The sequence below is a fragment of the Alternaria postmessia genome (genome assembly GCF_024291825.1).
Source record: "Alternaria postmessia strain BMP 2775 chromosome Unknown scaffold_59, whole genome shotgun sequence".
In the NCBI taxonomy this organism is placed as follows: domain Eukaryota; kingdom Fungi; phylum Ascomycota; class Dothideomycetes; order Pleosporales; family Pleosporaceae; genus Alternaria; species Alternaria postmessia.
The window spans coordinates 84,828-98,448 of record NW_026260132.1 but is presented as its reverse complement, the minus strand read 5'-3'; the positions used below and the strand labels follow the sequence as shown (position 1 = coordinate 98,448).

At 50.7% G+C, this 13,621-nt stretch overlaps 5 protein-coding genes across 5 annotated transcripts; 3 read left to right on the top strand and 2 right to left on the bottom strand.

Moving 5' to 3' along the window:
• Positions 1 to 37: 37 nt before the first annotated feature.
• Positions 38 to 1,066, top strand: J4E82_007976 (uncharacterized protein; the record flags this gene model as incomplete). Its single annotated transcript, XM_051734216.1, has 2 exons — positions 38 to 328; positions 380 to 1,066. 2 exons carry the CDS (start codon positions 38 to 40, stop codon positions 1,064 to 1,066), a joined length of 978 nt encoding a protein of 325 aa, XP_051586035.1.
• A 728-nt stretch (positions 1,067 to 1,794) lies between these two features.
• Positions 1,795 to 3,264, top strand: J4E82_007975 (uncharacterized protein; the record flags this gene model as incomplete). The annotated part of the gene is made up of 1 exon (XM_051734215.1): positions 1,795 to 3,264. One exon carries the CDS (start codon positions 1,795 to 1,797, stop codon positions 3,262 to 3,264), a length of 1,470 nt encoding a protein of 489 aa, XP_051586034.1.
• A 2,878-nt stretch (positions 3,265 to 6,142) lies between these two features.
• J4E82_007974 (uncharacterized protein) lies at positions 6,143 to 6,593 on the top strand (the record flags this gene model as incomplete). Its single annotated transcript, XM_051734214.1, has 2 exons — positions 6,143 to 6,406; positions 6,462 to 6,593. The coding sequence occupies 2 exons, from the start codon at positions 6,143 to 6,145 to the stop codon at positions 6,591 to 6,593; spliced, it is 396 nt and encodes a 131-aa protein (XP_051586033.1).
• Positions 6,594 to 8,383: 1,790 nt separating this feature from the next.
• On the bottom strand, positions 8,384 to 9,914 carry J4E82_007973 (uncharacterized protein; the record flags this gene model as incomplete). Its single annotated transcript, XM_051734213.1, has 2 exons — positions 8,384 to 9,751; positions 9,858 to 9,914. The coding sequence occupies 2 exons, from the start codon at positions 9,912 to 9,914 to the stop codon at positions 8,384 to 8,386; spliced, it is 1,425 nt and encodes a 474-aa protein (XP_051586032.1).
• Positions 9,915 to 10,826: 912 nt separating this feature from the next.
• On the bottom strand, positions 10,827 to 13,186 carry J4E82_007972 (uncharacterized protein; the record flags this gene model as incomplete). The annotated part of the gene is made up of 2 exons (XM_051734212.1): positions 10,827 to 11,917; positions 11,971 to 13,186. The coding sequence occupies 2 exons, from the start codon at positions 13,184 to 13,186 to the stop codon at positions 10,827 to 10,829; spliced, it is 2,307 nt and encodes a 768-aa protein (XP_051586031.1).
• Between the last annotated feature and the right edge of the window lie 435 nt (positions 13,187 to 13,621).

The following is a 13,621-nucleotide window of genomic DNA, read 5'->3' as shown; positions in this document are numbered from 1 at the left end:
AGAACCTCTGGTGATGGTATCGACCACAAGCAGCGCAATGCCGCCGCAGCGCGAGCCCCCGAGACCACCACCACCGGCCGTCATCGAGGCTGAGATGCAATGGATCTTCACAGAAGAAGAATTACTCTTGGCGCCGTCCATAATCGATGGAATGCCCGCTGAAGAGGAGCGCACACTACGGCGGAAGGGCGTCGGCTTCATATTACAAGTGGGCATGATGCTCAAGTTACCGCAAACCACTCTCAGTACAGCGGCAGTCTTTTTCAATCGCTATCTCATGCGAATGAGCTTGAAGCCACGGCCCGGGTACAAGCCACTCCATCACTATGTGAGTCTTCTTTATAGATGTACGCGACTTGGACAGGTCTGATGTCAACAGCAAATCGCCGCAACGGCGCTATTCCTCGCAACGAAAGTCGAAGAAAACTGCCGCAAAATGAAAGAACTCGTCGTCTCATGCGTTCGAGTCGCGCTCAAAGACCCCAACAAGCTCGTCGACGAGCAGACAAAAGACTTCTGGAAATGGCGGGACACTATCCTGTACAGCGAAGACGTCTTACTCGAGGCTCTATGTTTCGATCTAAACGTGGAATCACCATACAAGACCATGTACGACATGATGAAGTACTACGGCGTCGAGCACAACAAGAAACTGCGCAACTCGGCCTGGGCTTTCCTCTCCGACTCGACATCCACACAGATGTGTCTACTGTTCACATCGCGGGCCATCGCCGCGGCATCTTTGTACGCTGGCGCGCGCATGGCCGAGGTAGAGCTAGGCGACGATGATGGCAAGCCTTGGTGGGAAATACAACATGTCCAACTGCGCGACATTAGAAGGGCATGTAACCTCATGGCAGATCTCTATGAGAAGTCGCCAGACAAAGATGGGGAGCCGTCCATGTACGCGGGGCTCAGGACGCCAGAGGACGGTATCGATTTTGGCGATACACCCGAGGGTATGGAAGGCGTACAATCGACAAGTCAAAGCCAGCCGCCTGCAAATGGTACCGGTGATGGTAATGTGACAGAAAGAGGCAGCGAAGAGGGTGAACTAGATGGTTAGAAGACCCCCTTTGAGTGGTTGACACCTAGTCTACTGGTGATGGATGAGAACGGCAAGGAAGACCTTGGAAAGCTCAAATTGAGCCGTCTTGAATTCCAGGGAACCATGCGCTACCTCAGAATGATGCGACAGAGAGAAGAGCAGCTCCGCATTAGGCGGGCTTGCAGTATTGCCTTTCTAAATGATTGAGTAAATGGACCAGGCGTTTTGGAATGGAGGACTGATGGATGGATGGAAAGATACCACTAACCCGCATTACACCCCATTATTACTATGCGCGTAGTCACTTGAATACTATTGATGATCAAACAAGCTGGATCTTTGTTACGTGCTTTCTAAGATACGCGGTGTTCTGTGCTACAATGTACAATCGGAAGAGTAAGCATAGAAGTTAGAGACGTTTTGAGTCACTTCCACATGCAGCTGCTGCTAAGGATCGACCCCCACGTGAGCGTATGGACCGTATATCTCGCATGATCTCGTGCATGACTCGTGGGGCTATGGGCCGAGGCATCATTAAGTGCCGCGTCGACGGCCTAGTAGTGCGACGTCAACACTCTGGTCGCCACTAGAGTAACTTCTTTTTCTCCTTAATCTTGACTATAGACTATAACATCTTCACAATAAACCAAGACATTAGCTTTCAATCGACATTATCTCAACTACACAATCATTCTCGTCATCATCGAACTCGACTCGTGCAACTTCCTCCGCGGAACATTGTAAACATGGACTCCTCGCCCTCAGCCCTGATCAAGTTTCTCCTTCCCAAAACACCGTTTTTATTAAAGACGGCACTATGGCACTCTATATCCATGTCCCCAACGTCTTCGAAATGGGACCTACGCACGGAAATGACGGTCAACATGCTTCGCGACATGCTGGGCCCTAATTCCACACCAACACCCATCTCAAAGCTACAGCGTCTAACATGCAAGGACCCAGGTGTCAAGGGAAAGGTCTGGGTCAGCAAGGTCCAACAGAGCGCACCAGAAGAAGACAATGTACGGCAGATGATGTTCAAAGCTATTGAAGATATGGGAACTGGGGAAGAGGCCTGGACGAAGCCTGAGCAGCGGCCCTTGGAAGCAGAATGGAACGGGTACCGCGCAGATGCCAAGAATGATGAGCCAGAACCCTCATCCATGAGCGAGGCAGAAAAATACGAAAATCTGGTAAAGGAAACGAAGAGTAAAGTCACATTACTCTATTTCCACGGCGGCGCAATGTACCTCCTCGATCCAGCGACATCGCGTCCACTCACAGGCCGTCTCGCAAAAGAAACGGGTGGCCGCGTCTTCTCCGTTCGGTACCGCCTCTCGCCCCAAGGTCCTTTCCCCTCTGCGCTACTAGATTGTTTCACGGCATATCTCACACTACTCTCACCACCACCTGGTTCTTTCCACGCGCCCATCCCCGCCAGCGAAATCGTGTTCGGGGGTGACTCAGCAGGCGGAACATGCTGTACCGCCTTGCTCCAACTACTCCTTCAAATCCACCGTAGCACTCCTGCCGGCCAAACGCCCAGCGTCCGCTTCCACGGCAAAGACGTTGAGATTCCCTTACCAGCCGGTCTTGCCCTGTCGTCACCTTGGATGGATATAACGCGCAGTCTGCCCTCCGTCGAAGGAGGAGTCAAGTACGATTACCTCCCTACGCCCAGCCAAGTCGATTCCCGCGAGTTTCCCAAAGACGATGGCGTGTGGCCCTCCAACCCGCCGCGCGCAGACCTTTATTGCGAGGGTAGTGCATTGATGCATCCGCTTGTGAGCCCTCTCGCCGCAAAAGATTGGTCCAAAGCCCCACCGCTTTTCTTCTCTGTGGGCGAGGAGATGTTGAGAGATGAGGGAGCTGTCGTGGCTCAGCGATGTGTGAAGCAGGGTGTGACGGTTGTGTGGAGAGACTTTGAGGCTATGCCGCACTGCTTTGGCATGCTGATTGAGAGTAATCCTGCTAGTGCCGTTCACTTTGAAGAATACGGCGGGTTCTGCAGGGATATCGTTGAAGGCAAGAAGGTACAGAGCAATGGTGTGTTTATTGAAGCGAAGACTTGTGAGAGGAGTGACATGGATGTTACGAGTGGGTTGACGACGATTACGGATGAGGAGGTGGTGGGGTACATGCAGAAAGGGAAAAACAGGATCGAAACAAAGTTCAACAAGGGACAGGATCCATCTAGTGAGAGGCCTATGCTCTAAGTTGAGGCTGTGCACTTTTGTCGATTCGAGTGGTTCCGCGGGTTGCGAATACCAGGGCGTTTCTTGCGGATAGACTTTTTTTCATGGGGATAATACACCAATTTCGAATGTTCTCATGACTGCATTAGTCATACTTGTAAGAATTTTAGATGGTTATGGTTCAATATCCCCTTCGTTTGGTACCATTTCTATTCCCTGCCAATACCGTGGTTTTAAAAGGCAAATCATCGTTTCCAGCAAATGGGAACTCGTCACCCATGCAGAAACTCCCAGTGTCAGCATTCGAATATTCTCACCCAGGGTCCTTGCCCGAATTATTCCACTGTTCTTGCCCAACCGATGCCACTCTTTCCTGCCCAAGCAGCTCCACTGTTTCTTGCCCAACCGACTTTAATGGTTCTTGCCCAAACGATTCCATGGTTTCTGTTAGCATGAAGTATAAGAAGCATACTTTCCTGCGAGGAATCATGAAACCTCCACATCATTCCTCCTAAAGAGCTCGTCCTGCTCCGTCAGGTTCTAACAACCAACAGGCCAGTCTTTAACCTCGCGCGGTTACCTCAAGACCCGCTTCTCGTGGCAATGGTACTACTACACCTTTCCGCAATCATCCGTGGTCCTCTGGTCATCTACAAGCATCCCTTCTTTCCATAACCGATCGTCACAAAACTCTCACAAAACATCACGATGAAGTTCCTTGCCACCATCATCCCCCTCACCTTCCTCGCAGCCACGGTCCTCGCAGGTGATTGCATGAAAGCACCTTTTCAATGCAAGGGTATGTCTCTCACCTGTACCACCGCCATTCTCGTCACCCTCTTCACCACTACAGCTTCGGCGACTGAGTGTACAGTACCTGTTCTCTGCACCCGTAGTATGCGTCATCTCCTCCATTCCCATATACATCTCCCCTCCTTTGAAATCATGATAATGTCGCTAACACAACTCTCCAGGCGTCGGTAAATCGCGGCTCATAGCAAACATACCCGGCTTTGAAGAATTCGGCGACTCTTACAGCAGCATCGAGTGTGCCCAGGTAGACTGTGGGCGTACCTGCCGACGGAGTCTAGAGTCTTGTCGTGTCCTCTGTGATGGGGATGAAGACGTAAGTATACCTCGATACCAGGAGGAGTTATCTCCTTCGAAAGCGCAAGATAGCTGACGCCAAAACCAACATAGCTGCCCCGCTGCGCCATCGGTGTCTCACCCCTTCCCCCAGGTCGTCACGATATCGTCCACACCATACCCACCAACTACACGACCACCCATCTCAGCAAGAACAACACGCACCCACCCATACGGGTCGTCTGAACTGCGCGCTTACCAAGCTCCAGCGATGGTTTCTTTCTCCGCCGTCCTCATCCTAAGCTATCCATTACACCCACCTCCTTCACGCTCGCCATCCTCCTCCACTCTGGCTATCCTCTCCCCAGCACGACAGAGTTTAACAAGATTACCCAATTCTTTCGAACAAGGAAAAGAACTCGTTGGCTCTGTCAGTGTAGCGCCCGTGCGGCCCAGAACATCTAAGGGCATCACAGACCTGTTATTGCCTCAAACTTCTATCAACTTGAGTTGATAGTCTCTATAAGAAGCCGGCGACCAACCAAAGTTAGCCTAGCTACTTAGCAGAGTAAGGTCTCGCTCATTATCGCAATTAAGCAGACAAGTCACCCCACGAACTAAGAACGGCCATGCACCACCACCTGAAAAACTCCACTCTGGCTATCCTCCTCTTCTCGCCTCTCCTTGGCGAGGAAAGATCGACAAGCACCTCTACCACGAGCTTTACTACCTGTCTAAGGACATAGACGTCCTATACACCTCGGTTGCCCGCCATCGACATCTCTCTGTAATGGGACCACCGATCCAGATCCGCTCTCCTGTCTACATCTCACACTACGTCTGTCTACATCTCACACTACGTCTGTCTACATCTCACACTACGCCTGTCTACATCTTAAGGTTTTAAAACACTCTTCTTCCAATTTCGACGAGAGTTTCCTCTGGCTTAACTCTATTCAAGCATAGTTCACCATCTTCCAGGTCCCAACAGCCATGCTCTTACTCAAATTCTTCCGAAGACATCAGGATCGGTCGATGGTGCACCCTTGCGGGTTCCTACCTCCATTCACTTTCATTACGCGCTCGGGCTTGACATCTAGACACTCGCATAGCTGTTAGACTCCTTGGTCCGTGTTTCAAGACGGGCCGCTTACAGCCATTACGGCAGCATCCTAGCAGATGCCACACCATCCCTATTTCCAAGCTATACATCGTCAGTCTCCAGGAGGAGAAGCCGGACAACATCAGAAGCCGGAGAACATCACACCAGAAGCTAGAGAACATCATATCTTCAGCCGGCGCTTAAGACTGTCAACAGTATTTCCAAGCACACTAGCATAACTACCCTCGAGCCCGCGAAACCCAAGCAGCTTCCTACTAGAGAACGTCACATCTTTAGCCAGAGAACATCACACCAGGAACCCGATCATGAAGCACATCTATTACTCCATCCTTGTCCCCAAGCTACCTTGCGCCAGCGGTGTTGGCCACGTCGCGCCTTTCTCAGATTGATCATCCTCGCGGCCGATACATCACTCTGTGGTAACTTTTCTGGTACCTCTAGCCTCACATTTCGAGGAACTCTAAAGGATCGATAGGCCACATTTTTATGGTTTGTATTCACACTAAAAACCAAAATCAAGAGGACTATTGCCCTTTTGCTCTACTGAAGATTTCTGTTCTTCATGAGTCCCCCTTATGACACCTCCGCTTCATCGAATAAGTAAAGGAACAATAAGGGTAGTGGTACTTCGCTGGCGCCGAAGCTCCCACCTATCCTACAACTCCTTGTGTTATTCCCAAAACAAAACCAATGGCGTTGGATATGGCCGACTTCCTGTTCAAAACATCTAGTCCAGGATACCATGGTGTAGAAAGCAGATGTGGCGAATATCATGCCGCGCGTTCTGCTCTTCTCTCAAAACTCGCATCCGCTTTGCTATCCTACACGCTCGCTATCACCTTCCGCAACCCCTACAAGTTCAAGCACAACACCTACAAGTTCAAGCACAACACCTACAAGTTCAAACACAACACCGAGACCTTCATCACCAACGAGGGCATGTACACCAGCCAGGTTAGTTGGCGCATTCTAGACTGCTGGACATGGGACAAGATCTAACATGGTACAGTTCATCTACGCCGGAAAGAACGCTGCGCTCACCATCGGCAGCGTCCTTCACTTGTCCCTCCTTTGCAAGGACAAAAACGTCTCCTACGTCTACGTCCTATCCAAGAAGGCCTTAGAACTATCCTGCAAATAGTGGTGGACCGCGGAGTGCACTCTGTGCCAACAAGTAAGAGATATCCCTGTACGAACTGAATATGAGACATGAATTGACTTTGTATACCCACACTTTAGGTGCAACTTTGACGCTGATACGCCTTTATGCCTCGCCAACACATTGACAATCCACTCGGCTCCGCCAGCGCCCAACCCTCCGCTCCCACAGCTCGACCATACTTGCGCACCGGTTGGAGTTGACTGCTCTACAGTGTGCAGGTACGGCAAGGACACGTGGGATGATGAGGAATGCTTTTTTGATTGTGATGGGCAACTAATAGTATGAAGCTTTTCTCCTCCTTTCTAGCGTTGGGATGCGATTTGCTAATGTGTTAACTGTAGTTTCCTACTTGCGAAGTGGAGGATACAACCCAGAATACGTCTACCATCGACGGGCTTACGATCTGAAGAAAGAGCTCTCTCATATTGTTATTGGTACCTGTCATACCCACTGGTGTACTGCCTATATAGCCAAATAATCCGTAGGATCAATGCATCACTTCTATACTCCAACACTATCCACAGGCCTGAACCAAATACATAACAAGCATGAAATAGGGATAGACGAACACAAAGATTAGGTCTGAGGAAATGTGTATCTACATGGACCATTAGAAGGAGCTCACATCTGAGCTGGAGTTTTTGTCTTGACTTGGACTATCGTGTAGATGTTTGCAAATCATGATGTTCTTTGTGCATACATTTACCTCAACATTAGATCAACTCTAGGTGCCGTGAACATAGTTGCAGCAGCTTTCTAGATATCTCCCTGAACCACAAATGACGAATCCTCCTCACCTCTTTCCAAAAGGTACTGTAATTATTGCTTCTCGTCGCCGTAATTCTGAAGTGTTAAAACTCCACAGAATTTCTCAGATGAAAACCAGGGTCTCTAGTACGTGTCATCTCACAGTCATACACAAGCTATGAATTTCATAGATTCATCACACAGATCTTTGGACCAAGTCTTCCTAAACGTATCCTAACAGAGGGATGTAAAGAGCTCTTGAATTTGCACGTTTGTTTCCATCACTTAATCCCCGACCAACTCCCACAATCCACGGACACGACTGAAGAACCCAACATGAAGTCGCTACACACCAGCATCCTCCTTGTTCTCCTCGCCACAGCTACACCAGCTAAAGAAATTGTCTGTTATGCGTGGTGTAATCGCTTTCGTACGTACTCCCACCATCTTATCCCCTCAAGAATTGTAACTGATCTAGTTCTTCTTCTTAGCTGACCGCAAGGTCCCTTCCAACAGAGACTTGCCGTATCGCATCCCACGCCTCGTTTCTGATACTGGAGTCTACCGCAAACTCGACTGTGCGGTAGTAGACTGCAGCCGTACCTGTCGACGAAGCCTGCAGGCTTGTAACGTTCTCTGCCGTGGGAACGAAGACGTTAGTATTCTTCCTGCCATGATGCATACAGTCCATTCTACTAACTACAAATTCTCATGTAGCTGCCTCTCTGCGCTATGTTTGAGACTGAATCAGAAGGCATGCCCGAAACCGATTAAAACAAATATACAACGAGCGAGTGATAGCAATAGATAGGGAAACCCTAGTATGGAGACCGTACAGATCAAAAAATCGGCATCGCTTTACCATGTATCCATTGATCGGATGGACATGCTTGTACTAGAACATAGGCACGGCCACCCACCAATAAGATTTCCACAATCATCGTAATCCTTTTCACCACTCCCATAACAAATCTCGCACATTTCTCCTCTTCTAACCCTCCCTCCCCTTTCCCTATAGACAACTAACTCCCACCATCCACCCCCTTATCCTTTGCCTTCCCACTCCTCCGTCTAGCCAACCCCCTATCAATACTACTCTCAAGACTCGTTCCAATCCCTGAATCCGTAAAAACCCCCTCCCTCTCCACACCCCTAGGAATCGGCTCTTCAAGAATGAAATCGTCATCTTCTTCATCATCAGCCTCCATCATCTCCTCTCTTGTCGGTATATCTTCCAGCCTAGGAGACCCGCGTTCTTCTTCTTCTTTGGGTGATTTAGGCGACAGCGGCGAGCTATACGAGAGAGGTTGCTGAGAAGGTAGTGTGGGGAATGTACGGGACGTGTCGCTGTAGGGTGTGTCTGGTTCGGAGTAGTCGCCTTGTTCGAGTTTGGGAAAAGGTTCGCTTCCTTGTTCGGTTTTGATCTTCTTCTGTTGCTGGTTCCCTTCGGCCGGTGTCGAAGCAGCACCACTGAACAGCAGCGTAAAAGCCCCCCAGGTAAACAGCAAAACACCCATCTCCATGCCCCAGAAGGTAAGAATGCCGATGATCGCACTGGTGACCCAGTACCGGTACATCAGCCAACGAAAGCCTTCCAGCTTCGCACTAATCCTGACCTGTGCCCTGTAAACCTCAATTGGAAGCTTACTTCGTACTTCCAGCCTCAAACTACTCGGCACATTCCGATACCCAGATTCAAACATGACGCCTTCCATCATGCTAATCTCCACAAACTCAGATTCTGTATGCCACCCCACCAGATAGAGCGGCAGCCTCAACCCCCTATACACCATCTCTAGCACGCGACTCCGATACGTCAAAAGCACCGGTCTGCGACTTCTCGCAAGAACAGTAGGCGTCTCGCTCGTCGTCCCCTCCGTAACAATCTTCTCGGCCGTAGCACCCGGTACACCACCTTGACTATGATCTTCAACGCTCCACTCCTCGTCCCAGCCAAGGAGATGCTTCACACCCTGTCCTATCGTCGTGGGGCCCCGGAACTCGAGTCCCACCATCCAGTTGCCGGCTTGCAAGTTGGTCTTGCTCCTCGGGACGACCATTTCGACAACGACGTCGTACTTTTGGCGGTCTACGAGGCCGGGTATGTTGGCGAGGCCGTAGGGCCATTTTGCGGGCTTGCCGGTTGGGAGGCTGCTGCTGCCATCTGGGTAGGTGGTTGTGGGAGGCAGGATGGTGGGGCCGTGGTCGAATTGGAGGTATACGGGTACGGAGATGCCGCGCACGGGTATGTAGTTGTAGTAGAAAGACGAGTATGCGACGACGGCGAAGGTGAAGAGGATGGTGGAGGTGATGAAGAGGAGGATGGTGCGGAGGTACGTTCGTAGCAGAGCTGGCGATGTCGCGATTCGGAGGGGAAGGAGGAGTGTGTCCTGGGTATTGTGAGTACGCGTTGTTTGGGGCGCTGGGTTGGTGACGAGCGATCGAATGACATGGTGGTGTCGAGCGATGCACGCAACAGGGCGATCTTGTCCTTACCGTAGCAATCTTCAGAATCGGCCTATCTTCGCGGAAATCATCCTTGAGTTCCTCCATGGCGGTAATGTGGGGGTAACTGCCGGCTACATGTTTCGGTGGTGTTGGCATGTTCTCGCGCGGGCGATCTTCACATGCAGGGAGCGAGCGAGCTTTGGGCTGAGCGTGTGACGTAGTGTGAGCACAGACGATATATACACACCACGCTAAGCATCCCAGCATCCCAGCAACCCAGTGCCAGCATCCTGACTCCCGCAGAACGGTGATTGCGCCATCATGCAGGAACAAAGGGATGAACCTGTGATGTAGTGGGATAACTATCAGACATCTAGCGCCATATTGAAGATCTCCTTATGCCATGCATACATCGCAAGATCAAGTTGTTTAACATATTTCATTCTTCGCAAAAAAAAAAACTACCGTTCCATACTCGATACCAATAATCCTACACGACACACACACACACCTCTCAAATTGACTGACAAAAGAGAAACCAAAACAAGACGCGACATGTCTGTGAGCCATCCGTCGACCTCAACGCCATCAGGTCAACAGTCTGCCAAACTGTTAAGACCTAAACGCCAGAGGGAAGCAACAGAACCCAGCTCGTAAAACACATGGTATCATCCCTAAAGACCTTGTACTCCTTCTGAAAGGAAGCGACGAGGCGAGGCGAACAGCGAAAACTAAAACACAAAACATATTGTACTAAACCAAAGAAACTCCGGCCCAAACAAAGGAAATTCGTGAAGACGCGACTGAGGCTGCACTAGCTCGAACGATGCCGCCGCGTTGCCGCAAGGAAAGTTCTAAGCCAGACGCCTCGCTCAACTTTTTATCAGACCATCTATGAAAGACCAAAAAAAAAGAACTTTTTGAGGGTATGCAAATGCATGTAAAAGTTCGTAATAACAACATAGCCGCAGGAACGGCTAGAAGACAAAAGGCCGTAGATATCGTAACGTCGTTCGCTCAGGAAAAGGTTCCCATCTTAGGCGGTCCCTTCTTTGGCGAATCCAAGACAGACTTCTGCAACCGCGAGTTGGCTTTCGTGACACCCGACAGAGGTGAGCTGCGGGTCATAGTCATGTCCTTCTTCAGAGGTGACTTGGCGACTCTGTTTGACCGAACGCGCCTTCGGACAGGAGTAATGAGAGCCTCGGCAGACTTGCCAGACCGGACAGGACGAGAAACCGAGGCGCGCGCCGCAGGATCCGATGGCAGAGACGCAACATCGCGATACCGGTTTTGGTTGCTGCGGAAAGCAGTGACGACGCCACGGTCAAAATGCTCGAGCATGACATCAGACGTGGTTCTTTTGCGATGAGGCGTGGCAGTAGCAGGCGCTGCTGGGGTGGAGCCGTGGTGTCCCACATTGGAAGTCGCAGGTGTAACTGGCCTGTCGGTCTCGTCGAACTCGTCGTCGTCGTCTAGATCAGTATCTCCACCTGACTCGCCAAAGTCCATGAAGTCGGCGATATTGAGATCATCGTCGTATTCGTCGCTCGAAGAACCCGTCTCATCTTCGTCAACGAGGCCCATGTTACCATTGGAAGATATGCTTACGAATGGGTAGAAAGCCTCTGGGGGACCAATGCTCTCGTTTCCGAACGTGAAATCATTGCCCCCAGCTGATCCAAAGATGCCACTAAGCATGATGTCGGTGCTGAGACCATTGTTGAAGACCTCATTGCTCTCGCTGTCAGAACCGTTGAGCTGAGCAATGGAGTTACGAGGACTGTTATTGACAGTACCGCTTGTACTACTTTGATAATCAGTCAAAAGAATCCATGGAATCATCATTGTGCGAGGCCGGTAGAATGCGACGGCCTTGGTAGCCCTGTTAGTGACCGCGATGGCCTGATCAGTCTCGTCGTGGATGAAGATGCCGCGAGTTGGCGGGATTTGACGGCCTATTGGACGAGAGCTACGTTGAAATGGCTTGGGTGTGCCGGCACGTGAGCCTGGTGCTGAGACCGGTCGTTGTAGAACAGACTGCTTAGGCGTGCGTGGAAGTATATCGGTTCCAAAGTCTTCTTCGTCAGTGGTATCACCCATGTCAGCTGATGAAAAATGTTAGTCATCGAGTAATAGCAAAAATAGGGTACTACCGTACACTCGTAGCCGCTGGATTCGCCAGACGACTCTTCATCTTCATCTGAATCATCAACTTGAGTGATGCGCGACTCGTTCTGCTCAAAGTCCCAGAACGACGCATCTGACTGCGGAGAAGCCATGTCTCCGTTGTCATCATCGTAGTCCATGTCAAGAAGTTGATGCAAGCTGGGAGGGATCTTATCTTGATCCAAGAAGAGATCAGGGAAGACACTGCTGTCGAGTTCTGAAGATTCCGAACTGGAACTATCTGATACTTGAACGTCGTCGTCAAAGCGGACGCGCTTGGCTGAGCCATCTGAGAACTTTCTCTTGGCCATGGGAACAGGAGAAGCAGGCAGAGCATCCGGCTCAAAGAAAGGAGTGAAGCCAAAGTCGGCAAGTCCTGCCATGTACTCATCGTCCAGTGGGGCGGTAACATCGAAGATGTTATCGCTAAAACAACTCTCAAGACTGAGTCGTCGAGCATCACGATACTCATTGAGAAGGTTGGTAGCTGATTGCTCTTCTTGAAGGATATAGCTCTCTTCTTCTTGCTCCATCTTCTCAATGTCGGATTCGTCATCGTCAGGGATGTTCATAACGCCGCTATAGTCTTCATCGTCGCTCTCAATAGCGTTTTCATAGCTTACTTGGGGTTCTTCGTCTTCTTTGTATGTTAGCAGCGGTATGCTGGAAGCATTGCTCAGTTTGCGAGCCATCTTGCGTCTGGGGAACGACTCTTGATCTGTAGAGTCGTCGCCGAAGAGCACTGAGGTGCTTGAAAGATTGCTAAAGGTGCGCTTCTTGTTGCTCATTAGTAGTTGATTAACTGGATGCTTGTTGGGCATGAGCTCAGAGATGTTTTCATCTTCTTCAGCGTGAGACTCGTCGTCATCCGCATGCTCGACGCGGATAGCAGGACGCTTGCCCTTACCCTTGCCTCCCCTAGCATAGCTGTAGGGTAAGGCCGGCACGTCTGCATCGGTCTCGTCGTCGTCTTGTTCGTTGTCTTTGGCAGTACTACTGTCCTCTTCGTCGTCTTCGTCCGCAGCGCCTTCAGTAGCGGATTGATCACCGCTGCGTCCGTTGGTGTGGGGCGCGCTGCCTCCGACTGTGTCGGGAGAGGCAGAGCGCTGATCACTGCGGTGGGTGTTGGCGGCAGTCTCATGTGCGAGTTTACGGTCTTGGTAGTGTCCACCAAGAGTGGGTGATCGAGCGTGGGTAAGGTGAGCCATGGTAGGTGTCTTTGAAGGTCGTCTCGGTAGCGGAGGTGTGGCAGGTGAAATCGGGGGTAACTCGGGATGGTGGGAGGTGAGTGCTAGGTCGGATATGGGTTCACGGCGTTTGGTCGACTGATGTTTGGTGTACTGAGGGGAAGGGCTGGCGAACTATGCTGGGCCCTTTGTGTCTCGTCGATCTTCAAGCGTTGAGCTGGTAGAAATGACAATGGTGTTGTTCTGCAGCGCAGGCGGGACGACTACCAATTGGTTGAGACGAGTTTGCGCAGAGGATACTGCACGCAGTCGTAGTATTGGTATCGTCGTAGAGGTTGAAATTCCGTGAGCTGTCGGGCTGATGCAGCCCGTAGGCAGGGCTGCACCAGGAGTTTAGAGCTCAGCGATTGCCTGCGGCATTGTCTCGACGATTAATGGTGTAAAGATGTGGTTGTT